The following is a 27224-nucleotide window of genomic DNA, read 5'->3' as shown; positions in this document are numbered from 1 at the left end:
TATGAAGTTTCGAATAGTAAACCATTTGTTCAACTCACTTAGATTGTCGCAATTGTGGATCTAATAAATTAATCCCTTGGAGTCCAGAATGAAATCCTATCGGAAAGTATTGAATAATTTGAATACGCTTCGTGAATAGGGTGAGCTCGTGAGAACCAAGAAAAAACTGTTTTGACGATCCTGTGAACCCGTTTTAAACTAGTGAACACTAAGTGAACTAGTGAAGGTTTATGAAGTTTCGAATAGTAAAACATTTGTTCAACTCACTTAGATTGTCGCAATTGTGGATCTACTAAATTAATCACTTGAAGTCTAGAATGAAATCCTAACGGAAGGTATTGAACCATTTAAGCTACTCCCACAGAAAACAATTGGCGTAACTATTGAACCCCAGTGGAACTAGCCACTTATCTGCTGAATTTTTGATATAATAAAAGAAAGAAATCTTGCCGAATTAGAGAAGTGGCTACAAGCCTTTGAACATTGACGTCTAGAACAATTGGCCCAGCTATTGAGCGCTAGTTGAACTAATGAACGTTTCTGAAGTTTCGAAGGGTAAACCATTTGTTCAACTCACTTAGATTGTGGCAATTGTCTAATAAATTAATCCCTTGGAGTCCAGAATGAAATCCTATCGGAAAGTATTGAACAGTTTGAGCTACTACCTCTGTAAACAATTGATGTAACTATTGAACCTTAGTGGAACCAGGGACTTATTTGTTGAACTTTTGGTATAATAGAAAACAAAAAATCTTGTGGAATTAGTGAAGTACTTACGAGCCTTTGAACACTTCCTTAAGACATCTGGAGAATTCTTGGTGAACAATTGGCCCAGCTATTGAGCCCTAGTTGAACTAGTGAACGTTTATGAAGTTTCGAATAGTAAACCATTTGTTCAACTCACTTAGATTGTCGCAATTGTGGATCTACTAAATTAATCACTTGAAGTCTAGAATGAAATCCTAACGGAAGGAATTGAACCATTTAAGCTACTCCCACAGAAAACAATTGGCGTAACTATTGAACCCCAGTGGAACTAGCCACTTATCTGCTGAATTTTTGATATAATAAAAGAAAGAAATCTTGCCGAATTAGAGAAGTGGCTACAAGCCTTTGAACATTGACATCTAGAACAATTGGCCCAGCTATTGAGCCCTAGTTGAACTAATGAACGTTTCTGAAGTTTCGAAGGGTAAACCATTTGTTCAACTCACTTAGATAGTCGCAATTGTCTAATAAATTAATCCCTTGGAGTCCAGAATGAAATCCTATCGGAAAGTATTGAACAATTTGAGCTACTACCTCAGTAAACAATCGACGTAACTATTGACCCCAGGTGTAACCAGGGACTTATTTGTTGAACTTTTGTTATAATAGAAAACAAAAAATCTTGTGGCATTAGTGAAGTACTTACGAGCCTTTGAACATTTCCTTAAGACATCTGGAGAATTCTTGGTGAACAATTGGCCCATATATTCAGCCCTAATTGAACTAGTGAACGTTTATGAAGTTTCGAATAGTAAACCATTTGTTCAACTCACTTAGATTGTCGCAATTGTCTAATAAATTAATCCCTTGGAGGCCAGAATGAAATCCTATCGGAAAGTATTGAACAATTTGAGCTACTGCCTCAGTAAACAATTGACGTAACTATTAACCCCCGGTTGTAACCAGGGACTTATTTGTTGAACTTTTGGTATAATAGAAGAAAAACAATTGCCGAATTAGAGAAGTGCTTACGAGCCGTTGAAAATTACCGTAAGACATCTAGAAAAGTTTTGGTGAACATTTGGCCTAGCTATTGAACCCTAGCGGAAGAACTAGCGACATATCTGCTGAACTTTTCGTATAATAGAAGAAAAAAATCTTGCCCAATTAGTGAAGTACTAATGAGCCTTTGACATCTAGAAAGAGAGTCATAAGACATTTAAGGAAATATTAATGTAATTGTGAACTGTAAATTAGTAAATCCTTAGTGAGCTAGTGAACGCTTATTCAACTAGTAACAACTCTGTGAGCTAGTGAACCTTTGTTAGAATAGTAAAATTTTTGTTGGACTCTTAGATTGTTATTCTGATAGGTAACCACTTAGTGAGCTAGTAAACTCACCGTCGAACTCATACTCATCACTAGGTGAGTTTGTGAACCTTATCTGCTGAAATGTTGGTATAATACAAACAAATCTGAACAATTGACGTAGCTATTGAACCCTAGTGGAATTAGAGATTTATCTGCTGAACTTTTCGTATAATAGAAAAATTCTTTGCCGAATTAGTGAAGTGTTCATGAGCTTATGAAGATTACCGTAAAACATCTAGAGAGTTCTTCTTCATCTAAAGTAGCATTAGTCCAATTATGAACTCTAAATTAGTGAGCTAGTGAACCCATATTCCTTATCGAACTATTGATAACTCTGTGAGCTAGTGAACCTTTGTGAATTTGAGAATAGTAGCTTTTGAACCCTTAGTAATATAGGAAACTACTGCACATGGTGTGCTGGAAAATTGAATTATGAATTAGAAAACATGATTGGTGAAATAGTGAGCTAGTACAACCATGGGAAGATACAATACCAAGCAAAAATAACATATGAAACTTAGTGAACCCTTATTGAACTAATGAATAATTTGTGAGCCAGTGAACCTTTGCGGATTTGAGAATAGTAAAACTTGTGTTGAACTTGTAGTTTGTTTGCTATGATACAATGTTTGTTTGCTACGATGAATTATTAATTAGAAAACACCCTTGGTGTAAAAGTGAGCTGGTACAACTATGGGAAGATAAAATACCAAGCAAAAATAACATATGAAACTTAGTGAACCCTTATTGAACTAATGAATAATTTGTGAGCCAGTGAACCTTTGCGGATTTGAGAATAGTAAAACTTGTGTTAAACTGTAGTTCGTTTGCTTTGGAACCTTTGAAAAGTTAAAAAGAAAATTTAGTGATTAAAAGCTTAGCAAATTAATAGGTTTGTACACATGGAAAATCCATTGGAATTGAACCCTAAGACATTTTGAACCTATCTGCGGAATAAACGTTTAATATGATGGTACCTACTTGCTTATGAACATTAAATGAGTAAATTTCCATTTAGTAATCTACTTGGTGAAATATGAACCGTGAACCATTAAAGTTCAACTGTTGCTGGAACTACTTTTGGTTATATTTTGTTAAACGCTTATTGATTAAATAATAAGCACAAATTATGAAGCTACTGATCCCTGCGGAACTGATACTTCCGTGGACATATTAACGATAGCTCTGAACAAATCCCTAAATCATTGATGAATTAGTTGAACCTTTGTGACCTAGTTGCAATGTCCTAATGTTTTGCAAAGTATCGCTAGTGAACTAAACTAGTGAAGATCAGCTATGCTAATCTTTGATCAGCTAGAAATATCCTAGATAACTAATAAAGTTTTTTCTTGTGCTTGACGCCAAAAAAAGTTGGTGTAGATTTGGTAAATTTATGAAGTCTTGATGAGATAGTGAACCATAATTGAACTACTGAGACTTAGTAATACCAATGAAACTTGGGTGATTTGAAAAACAAGACAACAAAAAATTTTCAAGCTCGAAGTAATCTCAACAAGCTAAGTAACCTATTTTATATTAAAGACAGCTTGGCTATCATCAAAAAGTGGTGCAGGATAGTAAAATGTTGGTAAGATTTTGAACACCTAGTGATACACTGTTCACTTGGGAAACTAGTAAACCACTTCGGATATTTATTTTTTAATAACTTCACATGGGCCCATATGGGTATTTTAAAACCGTTATCGTTGTCGTGATTAATAAAATCGATTTTCTACGGAGTTTTCCAGTTGCTGGTGGTTTGCTTTGGTTTGATTAAACCAAAACTTACCATAAACTTAACCCACTTAAAATGATTTGGAAACCAGTTTCAATTCTGCGGAATCGTGCTGGTGCCTTTTTTCGTTGCTCACTATTTTTTTATATATTTATCTCTATTTTTTTCTGCTTCATTGGTCATATGTATAACTTGTGGTAAAACGTTTTCGCTGTAACTGCTTTACAGCATAGGCTTAGTGAAAAAGTGGGAGGCAGAGGGGTACTAAGAGGGAAAGAGTCTGTGTTGAGGAGGCTGGTTGGGATGAATCATCAGTAAAAGTCAACGTTTTTACAAGATTTTGTTGTAGGCAAGCAAAAAAAGAAAGAAAAAACAATTGTGGCTACAACTGGTATATTTTGTGGGCCCGCCGAGGCTCAGTATCAAATTATCGACGAAGAGCTTTTACAAACTAAAAGCCGGAATGAGGGGTTAGGGGAGTGTATAATTTTTCTGTTTCGATTTCCTGGCGTTTTTATTTCGTTACATTTCTCGGGTTGCATGCAACAGTTGTTGTTTTCTAGTTGTATTTGCGATCGCTCACTTTACTCAACCATCCAGCCAGGCAGGCCAATTCTTCGGAATATTAACTTGTTATGGCCACTAATACTCAGATGGCGTTGTAATCCTCCCATTGTGGCGGATCAGCGCCAAGATGATTTGTACTCTCGACAAAAAAAGAGTTGTTGCCGCTTCATTGGCTGTTTATGCTTTTGTTTTGCTTGGGATTTGAGATTTTTTTTATCGTAGGTGGACTTTGTACTGCCTGCATTTGGTTGCTTGGATGGATGAATGGATAGATGTCTAAAGTCAATAAATTTGTTAACAGTTAGCCGAATATAATTCGGCACGAGTTCACAATTTATTTGCCAAAAACAGAAAAGAAAATTGATTTCTTCGATTATTTTTAAAAGGTTTTAAAAGTTAAGAGAACTTTTGATCGCATAATTGTAATTGGATCTTATAATAAGGCTAAGGAACCGTAGACGAAATTTTGAACTCTTGTTAAGCTAAGGAGCCATTAATGAACCAATGAACCGCTCATCCATTGAGTGTTCTTGACTATGGAACTCTTGATGAAAACCTTGACTTTAGAATCCTTGAATAGTTTTTGAACTGTTGAAGCCTTACTGAGTTAAGGGATGGCAAGGAATCTAAAAATAGACTAATGAACCATAGACGAACTAGTGAATCCGGGGTATTCAAAGAAACTGATGATTAGTCAATGAGCAGGTGACCGGCTAACAAAGCATTAGTAGCCTATGGAACCTATTTTAAGCCAGATAACTCTTTTGCAGCTTAGATATACTAGGAGAATTTTGGTGTGTTAGGAACACTTAGTGAACTACAGATTCCTTGATAAATTATTCAAACCGTGATACGATACGCTGAGTTAGTGAGCCATTGCTGAACTTGGGAATCACTTATGAGCTAGGGAACCAATGGTGCGCTAATGAAGCTTCTGTACTTCTGAACAGGTAATAGAGTGTTGTTGAGTGAGCTAGTGAACCACTGGTGAGCTTGTGAACCTCTGGTGACCTGATGAATAATTGGCCAGTTAGTAAACCACTGGTGAGCGAGCAAGTGAACTACTAGTGGAGTTAGTGAAACACTGTTATGAGCTAGTGAACCACTGATAAGTTAGTGAACAACTGGTGAGCTGATGGACAATTAGTCAGCTGGTAAACCACTGTTATGAGCTAGTGAACCACTGATGAGCTAGTGAACTGCTGAACCATTGGTGAGATTGTGTACCACGGACGAGCTAGTGAACCAATGGTAAGCAAATAAATCACTGATGAGCTTGAAAACCCCTAAGGAGATATAAAGCCAATGGTAAGCTAGTGAAACACTTGTGAACTAGTGAACCACTTGTGAGCTTGTCAACCACTTGTTACCTAGTGAAGCACTGGTGAGCTAGTGAAACAATGCTGAGTAAATGAACCACTAATGAGTTAGTGAACCATTGGTGAGCTAGTGACCCTCTAGTAAACCACTCATGATTTAGTGAACAATTGGTGAGTTAATGACCAATTGGTGAGCTAGTAAATAACCGGTGAGCTAGTGAACCACTAATGAGCTAGGGAAACCCTGGTGAGATAGGGAGCCACTGGTGAGCTGATGAACCACTGATGAGCTAGTGAAATACTGGTGAAACCGATGTAATCTAGTGATGCACTGGTGAACTAGTGAGCCATTTCGGAGGAAGTGATCAATGGTTGGCCTAGTAAATCAATAGTGAACTAGTAAACACTGGTGAGCTAGTGAACCATTTCTGAGGAAATCTTCAATGGATGACCAAGTGAAACACTTGTGAGCTAGTTAACTACCTCTGAGTTAGTGAACCAATGCTGAGCTAATGAAACCCTGCTCAGATTAGCGAAATATGGTTGAGCTAGTGAACCTTTTGGGAGCTAGTGGACCATTGGTGAGCCGATGAACCATTACTGAGACATTGAACTTTTGGTGAACCCCAGTGAGCTAAGAAATCATGGGTAAATCTAGGTATCCTGGTGAGCTAGTAAATTAATTGTGTTTGAAGAACCATTGGTGACCTATTAGCTGCTAATTGAACCACCAGTGTGCTTACTAAACCATTTGTGAAACGGGCTGAACGATCAAACCTTACGAGAACCTATGTATTCTTGACGAGACAGTAGAACATACGTTTTTAAACTCCTCATCATTGATATTTTGAGCTTCCCTTCATTAAAGAATCTCCTCCAACTTAGTAACGAACTCCACTACCTTAATATCTACGCATTTCCGTGTAGCTCCAAAAAAAATTACAACTTCCTCTAAAGCATGTTACCTTAATTTCCTTTGCACATTTACCAGAGATTCAAACAACTAAGTTACGTTTCCCTTTCTCGAAGTTAGAGCAGAGCAAATCTTTAATTGCAATTTAACCCATTCACAGCCATTCACCCCACCATTCACATATGGTAGCCATGAGTAAGCATAATTTTTATTGACAAAAAATACTCTAAAATCTCTAAAAATCAAAGAAACTGAAACAAAACAAGAAAACTGCGTTTGCAAATCACTTCATTTCCTGTTTCTTAAGCTTTTTCTCCCTTTCTCGCTTTTGGCGAATGGAACATTAATTGCCAAGAAATATTGTAGTATATATATATGGAGTGGCTAGATTTGATACCACCAACCAAGCTCACTGTGGACTACTGCTGCTACTCTACCATCGCATAATATGAAGTGTTAAGAAAACCCGACAACTTAATGCGGACACTGGAAGAGAGAGATGGACAGCAGCAAAACGTACCAGCACACAAAAATCCCTCCACACAGACACACTCACTCTAAAGTCCATTTATTTGTCTGGATTTGTGGTGACTAGTGATGTGCTACGCTGTGATTTTATCTGTAACGTAGAAATCTTTGACGTCTTTGGGGTTTTTTTGCTGGTCTCTTTGCATAATACCTTAACGCCATACAACTTTTTTCGCTAAAAATCGCCAGGCGATTAAGAAAGGCGTCTGTTTATTTCAGATTATTATTACATTATGAAGTTGTAGTTTTTGTGTGTAATTTGTTGTTGTTCTTGTTGTTTACTCAAGATGCTGATGATGATAATCCTCTTGGAAACGAGTTCCTGGGACAAGTTGGCAGCAGACATAGGTATAGAAAATATAACAGAAAGAAAGAAAACCGGGGAGGACTTTAAACCCATCATAGTCATAAAGTTTAAAGAACTTTAGTAAAAACAACTACAACAAAAATATATAACTAGTTTTATGATAAACGTCACAAAACTAGAGCAACGTGAAGTGGTCTGGGCCGTGAGGATGATAACGAAGACGAGAGAAAGGAATAACTAATGTGGTTAGAATAGGAAAGGTGCCAGGGAGGTTTTTCTAATGATGAAGTTGGAAACATATGGAGAGATAGTAAACAAATTGTGGAGTTACCGAACAAATTAGGAGCTACAAGAAGGATCGATGAACTATTGGCGCGGCGAACCATTTATGCGCTAAGAGTCCATTGGTAACCAAGCGAATCATTGGAGAGCTGGTGAACCTCTGGTAAGCTAGGAAAACACTGTTGTGCTAGTGAATCACAGGTGTACAAGTGAACCACTGGTGAGCTAGGGATCTAATGGTAAACTAGAGAACCACTGTTGAGCTAGAAGAACCAATTGTGAAGAAGTGAACCATTAGTAAGCAAGGAAACCGCTGGGGAACTAGTGAACCATTGTTGAGCTAGTGAATAATTGGAGAGGTTGTGAAACACTGGTGAGTATGTGAAACACTGGTCTACAAGTGTACCACTGGAGAATTAGTGAACCATTGGTGAGCTAGTAAACCACTGGTGAGCTAGGGAAACACTGGTGACCTAAGGGAACCAATGATGTCATAGTGATCCATTAGTAAACTAGGAAATCACTGGTGAACTAGTGAACCATTGCTTGAACGAGTGAATAATTGGAGAGCTTGTAAATACATCTAGAGAACCACTGTTGAGCTAGGGAAACACTGGTGATCTAGTGAACCACTGATGACCTGGTCAACCACTGGTGAGCTATTGAACCCAAATTGAGATAGTGAATTACTGGTTAGCTATTGAGCTACTGTTGAGCTAGTGAACCACTTATGAGCTAGCGGACCACTTGGAAGCTAGTAAAACACTGGTGGGCTAGGGAACAACTGGTTAGCTAGTGAACCACTTGTGAGCTAGTGAACCTCTGGTGAGTTAGTGAACCGCTATTGAGGTAGTGAACCATTTTTAAGTTAGTGAACCACTGGTGAGCTAGTGAACCACATGTGAGCTATTGAACCACATGTGAGCTAGTGAACCACATATGAGCTATTGAACCACATATAAGCTAGTGAACCACATGTGAGCTAGGGAACCACTGTTAAATAGGACTGTTAAATTAGTGAACTAGAGAATCAATGGTGAGCTAGGAAACCAATCATTCGTAACCTAGGGAATCATTGGTGATCTAGTGAACCAATGGTAGTTTCGTGAACCACTTGTGAGCTAGTAAACAACTGGTAAAATAGGGAACCACGAGCGAGCAAGTAAACATCTGTGAATCTATTGAACCCCTTGTGAGCTAGTAAATCATTGTTCAGCTAAGGAACAACTGGTGAGCTAGTGAACCATTCTTTAGCTAGGAAACCAATGGTGAGCTACGGAACCAATGGCGAAATAGTGAACCATTAGTAAGCTGGGGAGCCATTAATGAGCTAGGGAACCAGTAATGATAGAGCTGCGTTAGTGAACAAATTGATTCATGGGAGTTGTGAAAAACTTTTTGGCTAAAGAAATCATACGGAGACGCTGAACCTATTGGCAAAATAATAAAATCTAGGTGAAATTCGGTAGCATAGAAAAATTATAGAATTCAAGGTGATCCAGTGAACCCTTAGTGAAGAGGAAAAATTATTTGAGTTCTTTGACAACATTGGCGAGCTGGTAAAGAGGAGTTTGTGATTAATTTATGAGTTACAGACATCTTGGTAAACTATTTATTTGCTTTGCGATCTTTCAGTGAAATTCTTAATAATATATTGTGAGGCGTCTCAGTCTGAACATAATTGGAAGCTAGTTCACTTTAATATAACCAGTGAATCCAGGGTTCAATGGTAAGCTGCAGAAAATTTAGTGAACTTGTTACTCTTGGTGAAATATTGAACGCAAATAGAAACTGTGAAACTAATGTCATGTAATTTACTGAAGATTCAATGGGGAGCTGATAAAACCGTAGGGAACAAACTCAAGAAATCCTTCAGAAACAGGAGAACTCTTTGTGAACTAGTGTATAGAGAGAGTTATTGAATTATTAGAAAAATAGAAAACCTTAGGTTAGCCGAGGAAAAGTATTTGATGTAGAAAAGCTTAGAGATATCAAATAGTCTATGTGAACTGGGTAAAAGCCATTCGAACTGTGGAATTCTTTGTGAACTTGAAAAATTCTAAGTGATCTGTTGAAAAAAAAAATTATACCGGCCACACGAGACAAACTGCATATTGTGAGTTTGTAAACTACAGAATCTCAGTCCATGAAATCTGTCTGGGCACTTGGCTTCTAAAAATAATAATAGTACATGCTTAACTCTATCTGAGCTATGAATTATTATCTAGGCTACTGAAATATATTGTTGAACAGCAATAAAAAATTCTAAATAATATTTTGTGAGTAATTTGAAGATCTCGGACCGTACGAAGTAATGCCACGTCTCATTGGTAATTTTTCGAAGTTAGGAGCCCAGCAACAAAGCACCTGGTTTTCTGCGAACACCAAACCTACTCATTAGCAGACAAAACCCCCAATCTGATTATCCCCGAAATGACGACTTCTCCACAATCCCTAATCTCAGCGGCGGCAATAACAAATGTAAGAAATCAGCGAAAAAGAACAACAAGAAATTCAAAAGAATAATCTCAGTTTTGTTTGTCTTTCCCGCAACCCTCAAAATAAACAATACGACTTGCTCATCAACAAAAAAAAAAACTGCGGATGTTCTTTAAAGAAATGCCCCGAATCAGTAGTAGTTGCTGTTGATTGTATTTTTGTTATGTTCTGATCGGAGAACACCAATAAACTTATGATTATTATTATAATCAGTGTATGGAACAAAACAATAACAAACCAGTAAGGAAAGTAGTAAAGTCGGACGGGGCCGACTATATGATACCCTTCACCACTATGGGTATATTACACAGGACTATTAGCATGAAATTGGATGAAATAAAATATGTGATATTTATCTAAATGCGAATCTACCTAGATCTATCCATAAAGTATGTAAATCGACATCAAACAAATATAAATAGGTCATCCGTAGGGCTATGTCTGTACTTCTAGAAAACGCAACTATATAATTTTATGCCCAATTTTGTACGATGTGCAAACTTTGATGTCAATCTGTCTAACATGAGGAGTTTGATGCCAAATTACACTTGAAATCGGGCGAAAATATATATGGTGCGTCAATTACTTAAAATCAATCTATAATAAAAGGGGCTATATCTATCTAAATCTGGACCGATTTTCACGAAACTTGGCAGACATCATTCTAGACCTAAATGATCAGGCTGTACCAAATTTCGTGCAAATCAAAAGATATATAGGGACTTTGGTGCAACATTTACATGAAATCGGACGAAATTATATATGGGAGCTATATCTAAATCTGGACCGATTTTGACGAAACTTGGCAGACATCATTCTAGGCTCAATTCAGTACGTTATGCCAAATTTTGTGCAAATCGAAAGATATATAGGGACTTTGGGGCACCATTTACATGAAATCGGTCGAAACTATATATGGGAGCTATATCTAAATCTGGACCGATTTTCTCGAAACTTGGCAGACATCACTCTAGGCTTAATTCAGTACATTATGCCAAATTTCGTGCAAATCGAAAGATATATAGGGACTTTGGGGCACCATTTACATGAAATCGGACGAAACTATATATGGGAGCTATATCTAAATCTGGACCGATTTTCTCGAAACTTGGCAGACATCACTCTAGGCTTAATTCAGTACGTTATGCCAAATTTCGTGCAAATCAAAATATATATAGGGACTTTGGGGCACCATTTACATGAAATCGGACGAAACTATATATGGGAGCTATATCTAAATCTGGACCGATTTTTACGAAACTTGGCAGACATCATTCTAGACTTAAATGATTAGGCTGCACCAAATTTCGTGCAAATCGAAAGATATATAGGGACCGTTTACATTAAATCGGTTAAATATATATATGGGAGCTATATCTAAATCTGAACCGATTTTTCCCAATTTCAATAGGGTTCGTCCTTGGGCCGAATAAGTGACCTATGCCAAATTTCATCCAATTCGGATCATAAATGCGACCTGTACTTTGTTTACAATTTAACATGGACAGACAGACAGACGGACGGACGGACGGACGGACATGCATAAATCGACTTAGAAAGTGATTCTATGTATATTCTCAAAAGGAACCATGGGTCTATCTCGATTATTTTTGCCTGTTACAAACATATGCACAAAGACATAATACCCTGTACCACAGTGTGGTGAAGGGTATAAAAAATATACGACGATGATGATGATTATTGTGAGGCTCTGTTGGACTGCCTGATATGATCTGACAGCCGGGCATAGAAGTACGAAAGAAAAAGAACAAAAAATCTTATGACGACACAGAGTAAGAGGGAGCAAATCGCCATCGAGATCGTAAAAGTAATGATGATGGTAGTGGTTGTGATTTTAAAGTGCACACACCGATTTTTTATATTCTTTGTTTTCTTTTGTAATGATTGTAGATACGTCGGGTTTGGATGTTTGTCAATTGCGATTTAATAGGCTTGAGGACAATTGTTATATTCTGCTAAACTTGCATATAATTCAGAGGAGGAGAGATGGACTTGTAGTAGATAAACACCTCAGAAGGTAGAAGATGTAGGAACTATTATGGAACTAGTGAACCTTTGTAATTATAGCTAATCCATTGGAGAACTAGTTAACAAGATAAGATAGAAGAAGTATAAAACACTTCTGAGTTAAAAATTATTATAAAAGTAAACCTATTCGTGATTGTAGAACATAATGTGATGGGTAGAGTTCATTGGTTCACAAACGAACTAGTTTAATTGAACGGTTCACTGCATGGAACATATGAATATACTTCTGGTTCATATGTGTAAAGAATGGAACTATACAATAAATTAATTAAATAGATTTTTTTCTAATGAACTAAATCATTTTGTGAGTTTGAAAATAATTGAGAAACTAGTTCACCCAGAATGAGCTATTAAAATTCTAAACAATTTTTTGTGAGTCATTTAAAGGTCTCTGCTTTACGAAGTAAAATCAAGCGTCTCCGTTTGAACATATTTGAGAAGCGAGTTCACCCTAATATGAGCTAGTAAACCCTTGGTTCATTGGTGATCTACAGGAAAATTTACTCTTAGTAAACTATTGAACGCAAATAGAGAATGTGAATCGAAAGTCAGGTAATCAGCTGCAGAATCATTGGTGTGTTGGTAAAGCCATGGCAAAAAAAAAACTTGAGAAACCTTTCATGGAGAACTGAAGCAATTTTCGTGAGTTAGAGAATACTTCGAGATATGTTGAACTTGTACGAAACTAGTTAAACTTTAGTGAGGGCTATACAATTTTATATAGGAAATCTAATTGAAATCGTAATTTCTATGTGAGCTGGGGAAATCGTTTTGAACTGCGAAAACTCTATGAGAGTTGGGAAAATATTTTTTTAACTTCAGAACTATATGTGAGCTGAAAAATTCAAAGTGATATCTTCAATACCAGCTTATATCGACCACGCGAATTAAACTGCAGCTGAATTTGACTCTATGAAATCTTCCAGCGCACTATTACTGCTTCTAAATATAATTGGACCTGGTGAACTCAATCTCTGAGCTAATGAATTTTGTCTATGCGATTAAAATATATTTGAACAAATTATCACTATGTGATATGGAACCCTTTGGAAGCAGGAAACCCTGTATGAACCCTACGGAAGCAGGGAACTCCTGTCTTAACACTATCGAAAAATGTGAAAGCTATTAGACTTTATACGAGTTCCCTAACACTCGTTCATTGGAACACGTCAGTAAATACGGTCAATGAACGAGATGACTTGAATATTAATATTATTGGACAATATCATTTCTAAAACTAGAATTGGGTAGTTCCGGAACGAACTAGTTCATTGGAACTATTCCGATAAAGGAACGATAGGAACTAGTTCCAGTTCTTTAGTTTTGTGATCTCGTTCCTATTACTCAGCTCGATCTTTTATTTTTTCACCCATCAATTAATCAACACGGAACTATGTGAAAGGAAAATCAAAAAGGACGATGAAAGAGAGAAATTCAAATGAACTATCTAGGAGTGGAAACTGTATGAAGCAAAGGAACTATATTAAGGAACTAGTTCCTTTAAAAAAAGGAACGAGAAAGATCAATTTAATCCTTGAAACCGTTCGACCATATTTGGCTCACTTCGCCAAGGGATAAGGTCAATAATATAGTTCCGTAACTCCTTTCGTTCCGTGGTTCATTGGAAAATGTCAGTGAACGAGAAGATCTGAACGAGTGCAAAAAGGCATAACTGAAACAAAAAGAACTGCATAAACAAAATAAGCGAAATTAGTACCGATGGTTCCTTTTTCAGAATATTGGTTTTGTTAGGCAATAGCGCTTTTTAAACGGTTCGACCAGTTCGATTTACAAAAATGGAACAAGATCATTAATATAATTCCATAGTTCATTTTAATTCCGTGCTTTATTGGAAAATGCCATTTAGTGGATAGGCCATTGATCGAGAAGATCTAGATGAAAGATTAGATCAAAAGAAACTAGTGAAACGGAACTAGATGAACGAAAGTATTGGGAATTAGTACCGATCACTCCTTTTGCGCAAAAATTTATTTGAAATAGTCCGTTTCTGTGTTCTGTTAAACAATTTGCGACCTGAAGATGAGCTAAAGAACTGAAAAACACTAGGCGAATTGATAATCCTTTCTGAAGTTAGAGAATTATATGCGACCTAGCGAACATTACTTGGTAAGATAAACTCTTTGTCGATTGTCGAAAACTATTTAAGCTCATAAAATGTCTGTGTCCTGAAAAATATATATAACTGGCGAACACAACGATCAAAAAGGGACGACTGAAGCAAACGGAACTAGATAAACGAAAGAAGCGGAGTTAGTTCCCATGGTTCTTTTTGCTGAATATTGGTATAGCTGGGCGATATCGTTCTTGAAAAGGTTCGATATTTATCGGTTTACTATGCAAAAGGAATTTGTCACTAAATTTAGTTCTATAGTTATTTTTACTTCAATCGTTCATTGGAACATGTATGTTAATTCGGCAAACGAAGTAGAAAGTCTCAATGAAAGATTAGATCAAAAGGAACTAGGTGAGAGAGAACAAAAATGAACGACTGAAGCAAATGGAAATGAATCGGAATTTGTACCGATCGCCCCTTTTGGGGAATAATTTATTTGAACTACTTCGTTTCCGAATAAACCAGCTTTATTTGTATGAAGTGAGGAATACTTTGTGATCTGCTGCAAAATGAGCGCTTTGAAAATCCTTGTTTATGAGCTGCAAAACTGAAGAACTCTAAGTGAACTGTTTTTGTGAATGCTGTAGACCAAAATATATATAACTGCCGAACACTACGAACAAAAATGAACAACTGAAGCCATGATGAACGAAAGAAGCGGAATTAGTTCCCATGGTTCTTTTTGCTGAATATTGGTATAGTTGGACAATATCGTTCTTGAAGCGGTTCGATCTATATCGGTTCGCTATGCAAAAGGAATTTGTCACTAAATTTAATTCTATTGTTATTTTTAGTTCAATCGTTCATTGGAACATGTATGTTAATTCGGTTAATGAAGCAGAATGTCTCAATGAGAGAATATATCAAAAAGAAACTAGGTGAAAGAGAACAATAATGAACGACTAAAGCAAACGGAACTAGATGAACGAAATAATCGGTATCATTTCCGATATTTTCTTTTGCGGAATATTGGTGTTGTTGGGCAATATCGCTCTTGAAACGGCTTGATTCGCTTCGCAAAAGGAACTAGTCATTTATTTAGTTCCTTCTAGTTCCATGGTTTATTGGAACATGTCAGAATGAAAGATGTCATGAAAGATTATATCAAAAGGAGCTAGGCGAACGACAGCAAAAATGAACAACTGAAACAAACGGAACTACATGACCGAAATAATTGGAATTAGTACCAATCCTTCTTTTTGGAGAATACTTTTTTGAACTATTTCGTTTCCGAATAAACAACTGAAACAAACGGAACTAGATTACCGAAATATTTGAAATTAGTGTCAATCCTTCTTTTTGGAGAATACTTTTTTGAACTAGTTCGTTTCCGAATAAACCAGCTCTAGTTATATGAAGTGAGGGATTATTTGTGATCTGCTGAAAAATTTGCGCCTTTAAAATCATTGGGTATGAACTACAGAACTGAAGAACTCTAAGTGAACTGGTAATCGTTTCCGAAGTTGGTGAATTATCTAGTGATCTAGTGAACATATATGACAAGGTAGTTTACTAGGTGAATTGCCAAAAACTATGAAGTCTGACGGAACATGTGTGCCCTGCAAATTACTCTAGACCTAAATAGACCTTGCGGATACTACAAGGACTTGAATAGTGCAAATTGAGAGGACTCTCACTGTAAATAGTTGAAAGGACTCTCAGATCTTAAACATCAGAATAAACTATTGAAGAATAATTTTTCTTTTTTTCAAAAACTGATGGCAACTCTGATCGCCAAATCTTTTCGTGAATATCCCACAAAATTAACCAACTACCTGTAACCCTAAACAAGGCAAAAGGAACTGTGGCGGGAAACCACAAAGATGAGAAAAAACAACAACAACAATGAAATTAAAAATGGAAATTAGGGAAGGTAGCGACGACAAAGTAATGGGAAAATGAAAGAGCAAAAATTAATGTAAACCCTAAAGTCGGGACTAAACCCTATAGCAAACTTACTATTATGGTAAATTTCGATAATGATCATTTGTAGGTCATCCCAACGTTAGGAGAACGAGCAGAATATGACAACAACAATGAAAAAGGATGTCAGGATGGAAACCAAAGTAAGCGGAAAAATAAACAGAACATTGCAGTCTTTGGCAAAAAGGGGTGATCTTCGTCTTCCTCTGTTGTTCACAGACTAAATTGTGTTTGTTGTTGTTCCATATCCCTTTACGTGAGATTGTATGTTGGCCAAGTGATCAACCAGTTGCTTTGTAAGGGTTTGTTGGTCTATGTACATTGGCTGGCTGTCTGTCTGTCAGTCAGTCTGTCCGCTTCTAGCTAACAACTGTTTACGCCTTTTCACAGAGCACACAAAACCTGAATGCATAATGGTGTCTGGATGGTGGATGGATGGGATGGACTGGTTGTTTGGTCGGTCAAACAGGCGATCGGGGTCCGTCCGTCTGTCCATTGTATGGCTAAATGTGCCTGTTGATGTTTTTATGCCGCGGTCAGACTCTCCGCCATAAAACGTGATGACAAAGGTTTGTTGTTTCTGTTCTTTCTCCAACTTCGTATTTATGTGCTGTTGCACACCCCTTCCTTTAATTTTGTTGGGGTCTCTTTTTCAAACAACCGACCGGTCTTTTGATAAAAGGTGTATGTACGTGCATGGCTTGTTTACTCTTGTTAACGTGTTTTGTTTTCTTTTCTTTGCTTTCCTTCTTTTGTTTTGTTTGTCAATTTACCTCTTTTTTTTTGTTTTCTTGCCTTACCACCTAATTTTCGTTCTTTAGCCTGATTCTTGGGGTCTTTTTGTTTTGGTCTGTTGTCCACAAAAACGAGACGTTCATTCGTAATGAGAAAAATAAAAAGAGAAGTGTAAACAAGATAACCAACCTGAACAGAACCGCACCGCATCATAATGATCATGAAGTTAATACGATAATGATCGATCATTCATTATGATCTTGGCCATTATGTCCGCGTGTGTGTGTGTGTATTTTATGGGGTTTTGCGGTGTTTGTCGTTCTCAAGTTCTTAATGTCCACTACGTGTGTTCGTACGTGTTTTTTCTTTGTAGCGTTTCGTTTTTTTCTGTTGCTTGCCTGCCCTGGCTATTTTTATTTATAATCCACATGTGCTTCATGTCATAGTCGGTTCGTGGTCCCGCTGTTATATGTAGTTTGAAAAAAAAAAACAACGACAATCACAGAGAACCACTAAGGAATATGAATATAGCGGAGGTAGAGATATTATGGTGGTCAGCATCTATTGGGAAAGGAGGGCAGCAAGAAGCGGGACGCTAAGTTGAGTGACCAAAACGGAGTTGATAGTAAAGAAAATCACGGTTTTATTTCGCTGAGCTTTGGACACAGCTGTTGTTGTTCGTGGGTATTTGAAGTGGTGAGTGAGGGGATAGGTTATGGGATATGTAGGCAGGCTATATTGGAGACCAGGCAAACTCCAGGTGAGTTTTCAAACACCATGTCAAGCAGTAGAACACCAGGCGAATTGAAAAACGTGTTAGAGCTTCGAAATTTTGCACACACATTACTACTATTCCTAGGGTACTTGGTATTGAAAATGCAACATATCGGTCCACATTTTAGTATTTATTCCATACCTAATATTCGCCGTTTGCCCCCCTAATATTCGGTATTTTGAGGATTTTTTTTGGAACATTTTGCAACCAAAATTCGCTATTATTTGGTATTTTGGGCTCTCATTGGCTAGGAATGTTTTCTACCAAAAAAATTATCTAGATTTGTCCTCGTTTTATGGTAATCCCGCTTTTAGGGTACCTTCGAACTTTCAGTATTTTCGGGAGTTTGGTCAAGTTTTTTTGAACGGAATGGGCTATAATTTCATACATTGGATTCTCATTAGGTACAAAATGTTCCTACCAACAATTATTACCATCGGCCGAACTTTCAGTATAGTCTCCACATAACAGTACCCTTCAAAATTCGGTAATATGAGAATTTTTTGAACATTGAACCAATTTGACTATGATTACATATTTTAGGCTCTCATCGGTTGTCAAATCGTTCTATCAAAAATTATAAATATGTTTAGTGAAAATTTTGAAGTATCCACCATATAAGAATACCTCCGAACTTTCGATATTTTTGGGATTTTTGGACATGGTTTTAAGCCAAATTGGCTGTGATTTCATATTTTGGACTCTCATTGGGTAGCAAATCTTCTTACAAAAAATTATCAATATTGGTCAAGTTTATAGGATAGCCTCCCTTTAAGGGTACCTCCGGAATTTCGATATTTTGTAGAATTTTAAATCATTTTTCAACCGATTTAGCTGTAATTTCATATTGTGGGTTCTCATAGGGCAGCCAATCTTTCTACCAAAAAAGTATGAATGTTGGTAATCTTTTTAGGATAGCTCCCATAGAAGGGTACCTACGAAATTTCGATATTTTCTTAAATTTGTGCCAATCTTTAAGAGAAATGACTGTCATTTAATATTTTGGGTTCTCAATGGGTGGCAAATCTCCGTACAAAAAATTATCAATATTGGTCCACTTTTTTATGATAGCTCCCATATAAAGGTACCTCCGAAATTTCGATATTTTGAAGATTTTGGGTACATTTCTTATTTAAATTGGCTGTAATATGATATTTGGAGTTCACATTGCATAGCAAAACCTTCATAACAAAAATTAGCAATATTGATCCTCGTTCTAGGATAGCCCCCCATATAAGCATACCTCCGAACTTTCGGTAATTTTGGGATTTTGGGAGCATTTTTCAACCGAACTGGCTCTAATATTGTATTTTGGATTTTCATTACATGTCAAATCTTCCTACCAAAAATTATCAGCATTGGTCCACATTTTATGGTAGCTCTCATATAAGGGTACCTTCGAATTTTCGATATTTTCTATAATTTGTGATAATTTTTCTGTAGTTTGGAATTTTGGGTCCACATATCATGCAAAGCTTCCTACCAAAACATTTGAAAATTGGTCAACTATTTAGGGTAGCTCCCATATAAGGGTACCTCAGAAATTTCGATATTATGGACAGATTGGGCACATTTTTCGTTTTTTCATTGGGTAACAAATCATTCCAAAATTTATCAACATTAATCCTCTTTTAGGATAGATCCCACATAGGCGTACTTCCAAACTTTCGGTATTTTACGGATTTTGGGAATATTTTTGAATGCAATTTTATATTCTGGTTTCTCATTGGGTAACAAATAGTCCTTCCAAAAATTATTCATATTGGTCAACTTTTTATGGTAGTTCTCATATAAGGGCACCTCCGAAATTTCGATATTTTGAGGATTTCTAAACAAAATTGGGTGTAATTTGGTATTTTGCGTTCTCAATGGTTAGTAAACCTTCTTACCAAAAATTATCAAAATTGATCGATTATTTGGGGAAGCCCCCTTTTAAGGGTGCCTCCGAACATTCGGTATTTTCGGGTGTTTGTGTCCATTTCCCAACCGAATTGGCTGTAATTAAATATTTTTGTTCTCTCTGGGTATGGAATAATTCTACTAAAAATGATCAATATTGGTCAACTTTTTAGAGTAGCTCACTTTTAGGGGATCTCCGAATTTTCGATATTTTCTTAAATTTGTGCGAATTTTTTAAGCGAATATTTGAATGAATATTTTGTATTCTCATCGGGTTTCAATCAAATCATCCTAACAAAAATGATCGGTATCGGTCAACTTTTTCCCATATAGTGTCCCTTCGAAATTTCGATATTTTCAAGAAATAGGGCTAATTTGTATCCGAATTTCCTGTAATTTGATGTTTTGTCTCCCCATGGGGTATCAAATAGTTCTACCAAAAATTATCCATATCGGTCCACGTTTTTCAATAGACCCCGTATAGAGCGCTACACCTAATTTTCGTCATTTTGCGAATTTTTTGTCAGCCAATTTGGCTTAGTTTTTATATTTAAAGTTCCCATTTGGTAGCAAATCTTCCTACCAAAAATTATAAATTTCGGTCGATATTTGAGTAGAGCCTTCATATTAAAGCGCAGACCCTTTATATGTATTATGATGATCCTAGGCGGATTTTCCAACTGAAGTAAACATTTTTTGGCATTACGAAGTGGCTGTAATTTGGTATTCCGGGACCAAAATTACCATCTTCATCTGAAAACTCTGTCACTAAGTTTGACAAGAATTCGGGATCCAATACTTACAACTCATAAAAAATATTAAATTTTCCCATTCTGCCTCTTGGAAATCAGCTCTGATGGGCCATAAATTGATCGACTATTGAAATCACTGATTTTGTAAAATATTTTCAGACCCCAGATGACGGTCTCCATCTGAAGATACTGTCAAACAAAAATTTGGCAAGACATTGGGACTCTATACTTTAAAATTAAAAAATAGTTCCAGTTTCCATTCAGCCTCTTTGAGACCGAACCGAACTACCCTGGTGGTTGTAATATAATCAAATTCCTGATTTATTCGTCACCAATAACCTGGACTAAATTTTGAACCACATTGGCAGCTATTATTATAAAAGTATAAATATGATATGGTCGAAGGACCATTTATAGAACAAGAAATTATTCATATGCTCGAAGGACAATTTCAGAACAAGGAATTTGTAATATGATGTTATTCTTAATTTGTTCGCCACCAAGAATAGCCCACAACAAAACAAATCTTAATTACAGAATTTGTAGATATTTAATTTGTTGCTAATTTCCTGCTGTCAAAATTTTAATATTAATCTCTTAGCCCAAAGCTTATAACTCATTACATCCTCCCTCTACTCTCCCTTCCCCCACCATAGGAACTAAAACAAAGTAATTAAAATTCAATTAATATGTATAGAAATTATTTTTTTCGTGTTGAAACCCTCTGCTTTTGATTTCAATTTTTAATGAGATTCTATTGTCAAATCGTTCATGTAAATCGCGAATAGAGCCCACGAGGCGAATGCAGGGTGAACAGGTTGTATAATTTGTTATTCACAACGAAACAAACGAACAAATCATTGATATTAAACTATAAAAACTATGACGTTTTTTTGTTGTTGGAAAAAAAAATACAACAAAAACAAAAAATAAAATTAAAATTAAAAAAATAAATGCAAATTGAAAATTTGCTAAACTGGTTTTGGGAAGCAGCAACAGACTCAGTGTCACAACAAATTATACGTAAATGTGAATATAGTAAATCTACAATGCTACAGATGTACCCATTTAATTTTAAATTTGCTAAATTTTCCTGAAACAGATCTTGGACTATGATGGAAGGTTTTGTCATAATGCTCGAAGGACCATTTACATGTAATATGGCCTCATTCTGCATTTATTCGACACCATTAATTACCCTCTGAAGCAAATATTGAGGGACCATTTACAGGACTAGAAATTTGTGTTATGATATGATTCTGGATTTATACGCCACTAATAATGATCCTCTTGCATATCAAAATAGTCGATATGACTTCTCTAATACATTTGTTACGAGGAATATTTTTAATTTCACATTTATTATGATATATTCGTTACCATATCTGATCCTATTCTGGAAGGTTTTGACATAACTTATTTACACTTGAATTTGTGATATGATAAAATTTCTGATTTATTCGTCACAAACAATGACCCACAGCAACAAATCTTCAACCAGCACTGTATCAGCTTGTATCATAAATGTATAGACTTGACTGGTCGAAGGACCATTTATAGGACAAGAAATTATTCATATGGTCGTAGAGTTGAAGGCTTGAAGGATCATTTACAGGACTAGGAATTTTTAATGTGATCAAATTCCTGATTTATTCGTCACCAACAATAACCCTATGGAAAAAAATCTTTGACCACACTAGCGGCATTTTTCATAAATGTATTGACTTAACTTGGTCGAAGGACCAGTTTCAAGACAAGAAATTATTCATATGTTCGTATTAGCTTAGCTCCAGTAGACTCTTAGCTCTCCATCTGGGATATCTGCATTATCATATATACCTATGTAGAATTGTTTGGTCGAAGAACCATTTTTAGGACAATAAATTATTCATATGTTCGTAGAGTTGAATGTTCGAAGGACCATTCACAGAAATAGGTATTTGTAATATGATCAAATTCCTGATTTATTCGTTAACAGTAATGACAGCCTGGAACAAATCTTGGACCACACTGGCAACTTTTATCTTAAATGTATTAACTTGACTTGGTCGAAGGACCATTTGTAGAACAAGAAATTATTCATATGGTCGGACTAGCGAACTCAAGTAGACTCTTAGCTCTCCATCTGGGATATCTGCATTATCTTATATACCTAGGTAGCTTGATTGGTCGAAGGACCATTTACGTGATTAGAAATTATTCATATGGTAGATAGATCCAGTAGAGTTCTAGTTCTCTAGGTTGAAGAAATTATTCATATGCTCGAAGGACCATTTTCAAGACAAGAAATTTTTCATATGGTCGGTGTAGCTTAACCCCAATAGACTCTCAATCTGGGATATCTGCATTACCTTATATAACCTTGATTGGTCAAAGGACCATTTACATGATTAGAAATTATTTATATGGTAGGATTACCTTAGGTCCAGTAGTAGTTCTAGTTCCGCAAATCGATTGTGGAATACCTGCATTATCTTTTAAACACGCCCTAATTTATCTTCATTTGTTGACCATAATTTGCTATGCAACAAGTTCAAAGCTCAAAGCATCAGTTGGTCAAGAAGAAAAAACGCAAAGCAAAAACAAACAAGAAAACCAATTTAAAACTCGTTTGCATAATGGCTTAATTTTGAGTAATGATCTGTCACAGTAGCTGACAAAACTAGCTCATGATAATTTCGAAAATAAAAACAACAACAACAAAAAATCGCATAAACTCCAATCTGAAATAGTGTTGCCAATAACGAACTATAAAAAAATAAACAAAAGGATTTTTCGATATTTTGATGACCGAAAAGACCATACCTCAAAAATTATTCCCTTTGCAAATTTTATGACAATCGGACCCACAACGGTGGCCAGAACTTTCCGGAGGTAGAATATCTCGTTGGAGAAATCATTGTTTATATGCTGAGCCTTATGGCTAATTATGGTATATAAACTTTTAATACGGCCAAAACGTGCTCCCATCAAAATATTGGTTTAAGACCCAATGATTCTTTGGACCAAATCCGTATCAGACAATTTGGAGTAGATTTACAAATGTTTGTACGTCTGTCTCTATGTCTGGTTGCTACTCTCGAAGGTAGTAACTGATTTCATCCAAACTTTGCACATTGTAATATTTCTTTCAAACTTAAATTAAATTGGAAGATGGGACCCACTGGTCCACTGCCTCGGGTACCTCTCCCACAAAATAGACAAAATTTGCTGATAATTAATTTTATATAATCATGTGAACGGACTATCCGATTTGAAGCGATCTGTGCACAACCTATTTTCTTTACCAAGCCTTGATCAATTGCGAAGATGGGGCCGATTGGTCCACTCTTTTTGGTACCTCCCACATAAAGGGTCAAATATTTAAATATTTATAAATCCAATATTAGACGAATGAAATATTCGATTTGATCCAAATTGTGCACATCGTAATATTTTTTTCATCTTCATGTTAATTTTTTTAATTCAATATCAAACGAATGGAATATCCGATTTGATACAAACTTTGCACATCATAATATTTTAACTTTGGGTAGATCAAGTCCGAAGATGGGTACACTCCCTCACAAAAAGTTTTTCAACATTTTGGGAGATCTAAACTTTGCAAATGGTAATAGTTTTACCAAACCTAATTCATGTCCGAAGATAGGTCCCATAAGTCCACTCCTTCTAGTACCTTCCACATAAAGGGTCAAAATTTTTTTAATTTAATATCACACAAATGGAATGCAAATCATAATTTTTTAACTTTGGAGCAAGAACGGAACCCATTGGTCCACTCCTTCTGGTACCTCCCCCACAAAATGTCAAAATTTTAATTTTTTTTAATTCAATTTCAAACGAACTTTGAACATCAAAATATTTTTACTTTGGCTATGTCAAAGCGATCTGCGATCTGTTACTTCCCCCACAAAACTTTTGAACTTTTTATTTCTTTTTTTTTAATTTTTGAAATTGACACACAAACCAAAAGTGCTTACCAAATATGTGGACGATATATTCTGCCCAAAACTTACCACATTTCAAACGATCATTAATTAAATCCTCAATCAGCTGTGGACATTCATTCTCAATTGCATAGCAGAATTGTTTGAATTTTTCAAAACCATTTTTGGCAATGATTTCAATCAGTGTCGAGCATTGCATACGCAAAATATCCGCATCATTATAGGTATCCGATTTTAAATCATCCTTGGTGGAATAGTGATCACTAATAGAATCCGCAGAATTTAGTGTTGTCGTGGTGTTACCCTGTACCACGGATGGGGTTATGGAACGATTATCGGTTGAGGTGACATTTACCGATGTCTGATGTTGATCACTGCTATTGACACTGGCACTACGTGACAGTTGACCACTAGCAGAGCCACCTCCTATGGTACCAGCACTACCACTGGCCGTACTACTGCCACCGGTACTACCTGTCGTTCCACTACTTGCATTACTAATCACAGCACTAAGTTTACGTTTCGTTACCCCGACACTTGATGGGGCGGAATTTTGTCCACCCGCATTATAGGGTTTCAACAGCAAATCCTCTTCCGATTGACTGAGTACAGAGTTCTTGACCAATACCGCCAACAAATCGGTATTGCCTAAATCCAAACGGATACGTTCTTGATGGCGCTCCAGCAGAGTGCGGACTTCCTCTTCCTCCTCTTCACGGGACATGTTGAGTGCCGTGTTATTAGAGGGGGGAATATCACTCATTAAAAAACTTTTTTCTCACTTTAATTTTTAGAATTATTTTAATTTAATTTCCTCTTTTTTGATTTCTTCTTCTTTTTTCTTCAAAACATTTTGCTAATTTTGCACATTTTTTGTTTTTGTTATTACTGCTGTTGTTGTTTCTTTACATCACTTCTCTCTGTTTAATAGATCATGATTTTTAATTTTGCCTTTTTTGCACCTTTCTTTCTTTATTTACTATTTTTGTATTTTATAAATTTTCTTTTATATTCCCTTTTATTTTTTTGCTGCCAACTTTTTTCCTTTCTACTGTAATTTTTTCTTTTCTTTTATTTTTTATTTTATTTGCCCAGAGCGGGCCCTGTATTTTTTGTTTTATTTTTGCACTCAAATAACAACAACAAATCACACTGATTGACACTTGTAAACCGTAATGGCTGGCTATTTAGCTAGCTTTTGCGTTTTCTTCTTCTTCCTCCTTTTTACGTTTTAGATTTCAAAACAAATACAAGAAACAAACCGTTGCCGCCGCGACGCGCTTTTTTTGTTTTTATGCACAGTGACGTTTTCAAAATACAAGGGAATTAACAACAGTCTCATGCGCTCCAAACCTCAACAACCGACTGACTGATTGACTGCAACTTCATAACTAAACCGGCTCCAAAACAAAACATTACCACGAACCCCGCTCGAACTTGTTTTCTGGCAAGCAAGCAACGCCAACCAACCAGTCAGGCAAGTTCAAACACAACAATATCACTACATAAACAAAAACAACAATAACACAACAACGCACACGAACATTGTTGGCTATGAACGAAACTGGTCGAACGACAACACGACCAAGCAGCACAAACATAACACACACACAACAGTCAGTGAACTGAGCAAACTGACGAAGAGAGTTAACAACGCTCTTCTACAAAACCAAATAGAAGAGAAAACAAAAATCACAACAAAACTCGCACACACACCAATTCACTGCAGTGTGGCCATATCTGTGAGCTCTTGGTTGGCGTTAAAAGCTGTTTGGCATGGCCCTGTGATTATTTACAGTGTTACCGCTTCAGATGTAATATTGCTACTAATTTTTCATACAATAAAAATATGCTTCATCGAAATATTGGTTTTAGACCCCATATTTCTTTGGACCAAATCCGTTTCAGATGATTTTGAGACGATTTACAAATCTCTGTTTGACTGGTGCGCACGATAATTCTCACACGAAGTAACCGATTTCATTCAAACTTTGCACATCGTAATATTTATTCCAAACTTAGTTTAAGTTCGGATATAGGAAATATCAGACCACTCCTTCTGGTACCTCCCACACAAAATGGTTAACATTTTCTTGAAAATTTATTTTATATCATGCGAATGGACTATTATTATCCTATTATTTTTACCATACCTTGATCACGTCCAAAGATGCGACCCATTGGTCCACTCATTTGGGTACCACCCCCACAAAGGTTCAAAGTTTTCATAATTCATAAATCCAATATTAGGCGAATGGTATATCCGATTTGATACAAATTTTGTACATCGTAATATTTTTTTTCAAACTCGACTCATGTTCGAAAATGGTGAAAATGGGTCCACTCCTTCTAGTACCTCCCCCACAAAATTGTCAAAATTGTGTCGAAATGCAAGTTATAATATCATGCGAACAGAGCATCCGATTCAAATAAAAAACATGGCACAACCTGATATTTTAAATATAAATACATATGGTTTAAAAATAAGACATATCGTCCTGCTCCTTCTAGTATCTCCCCCACAAAGGGTGAACATTTAGAATTTTGTACTTTTCCCTTTGAGCGAACCGAATATCCAATTTCAGAAACATTGCATATGGTAATATTTTACCGTATTTAGATTATCTCCGAAGGTGCAACCCATCGGTCCACTTCTTGGAGTACCTCCCTAACAAAGGGTCAACATGTTGAAAACTTATATACCTCGGTACCGCCACAAATAAATCAAATGACATCAATTTTGAAATTCGGAAAAGGATAGTGTTGGCCAACAGGATAGTG

General features: G+C 36.2%; 1 protein-coding gene across 1 annotated transcript in view; it reads right to left on the bottom strand.

The window, feature by feature from the left end:
* LOC133323160 (uncharacterized) overlaps positions 1 to 25227 on the bottom strand; it is a 107992-nt gene extending 82765 nt beyond the window's left edge. Inside the window, exon 1 of the mRNA XM_061532115.1 lies at positions 24513 to 25227. Within this exon, the coding sequence (XP_061388099.1) occupies positions 24513 to 25206 (694 nt within the window). The 5' untranslated portion in view covers positions 25207 to 25227. The remainder of the gene's footprint in view (positions 1 to 24512) is intronic.
* Between the last annotated feature and the right edge of the window lie 1997 nt (positions 25228 to 27224).

This window comes from Musca vetustissima, unplaced genomic scaffold (genome assembly GCF_032173495.1).
Source record: "Musca vetustissima isolate MV318-11 ecotype Yass unplaced genomic scaffold, APGP_CSIRO_Mvet_v1 utg57446, whole genome shotgun sequence".
NCBI lineage: Eukaryota > Metazoa > Arthropoda > Insecta > Diptera > Muscidae > Musca > Musca vetustissima.
This window is presented reverse-complemented; position numbering and strand designations above follow the sequence as displayed.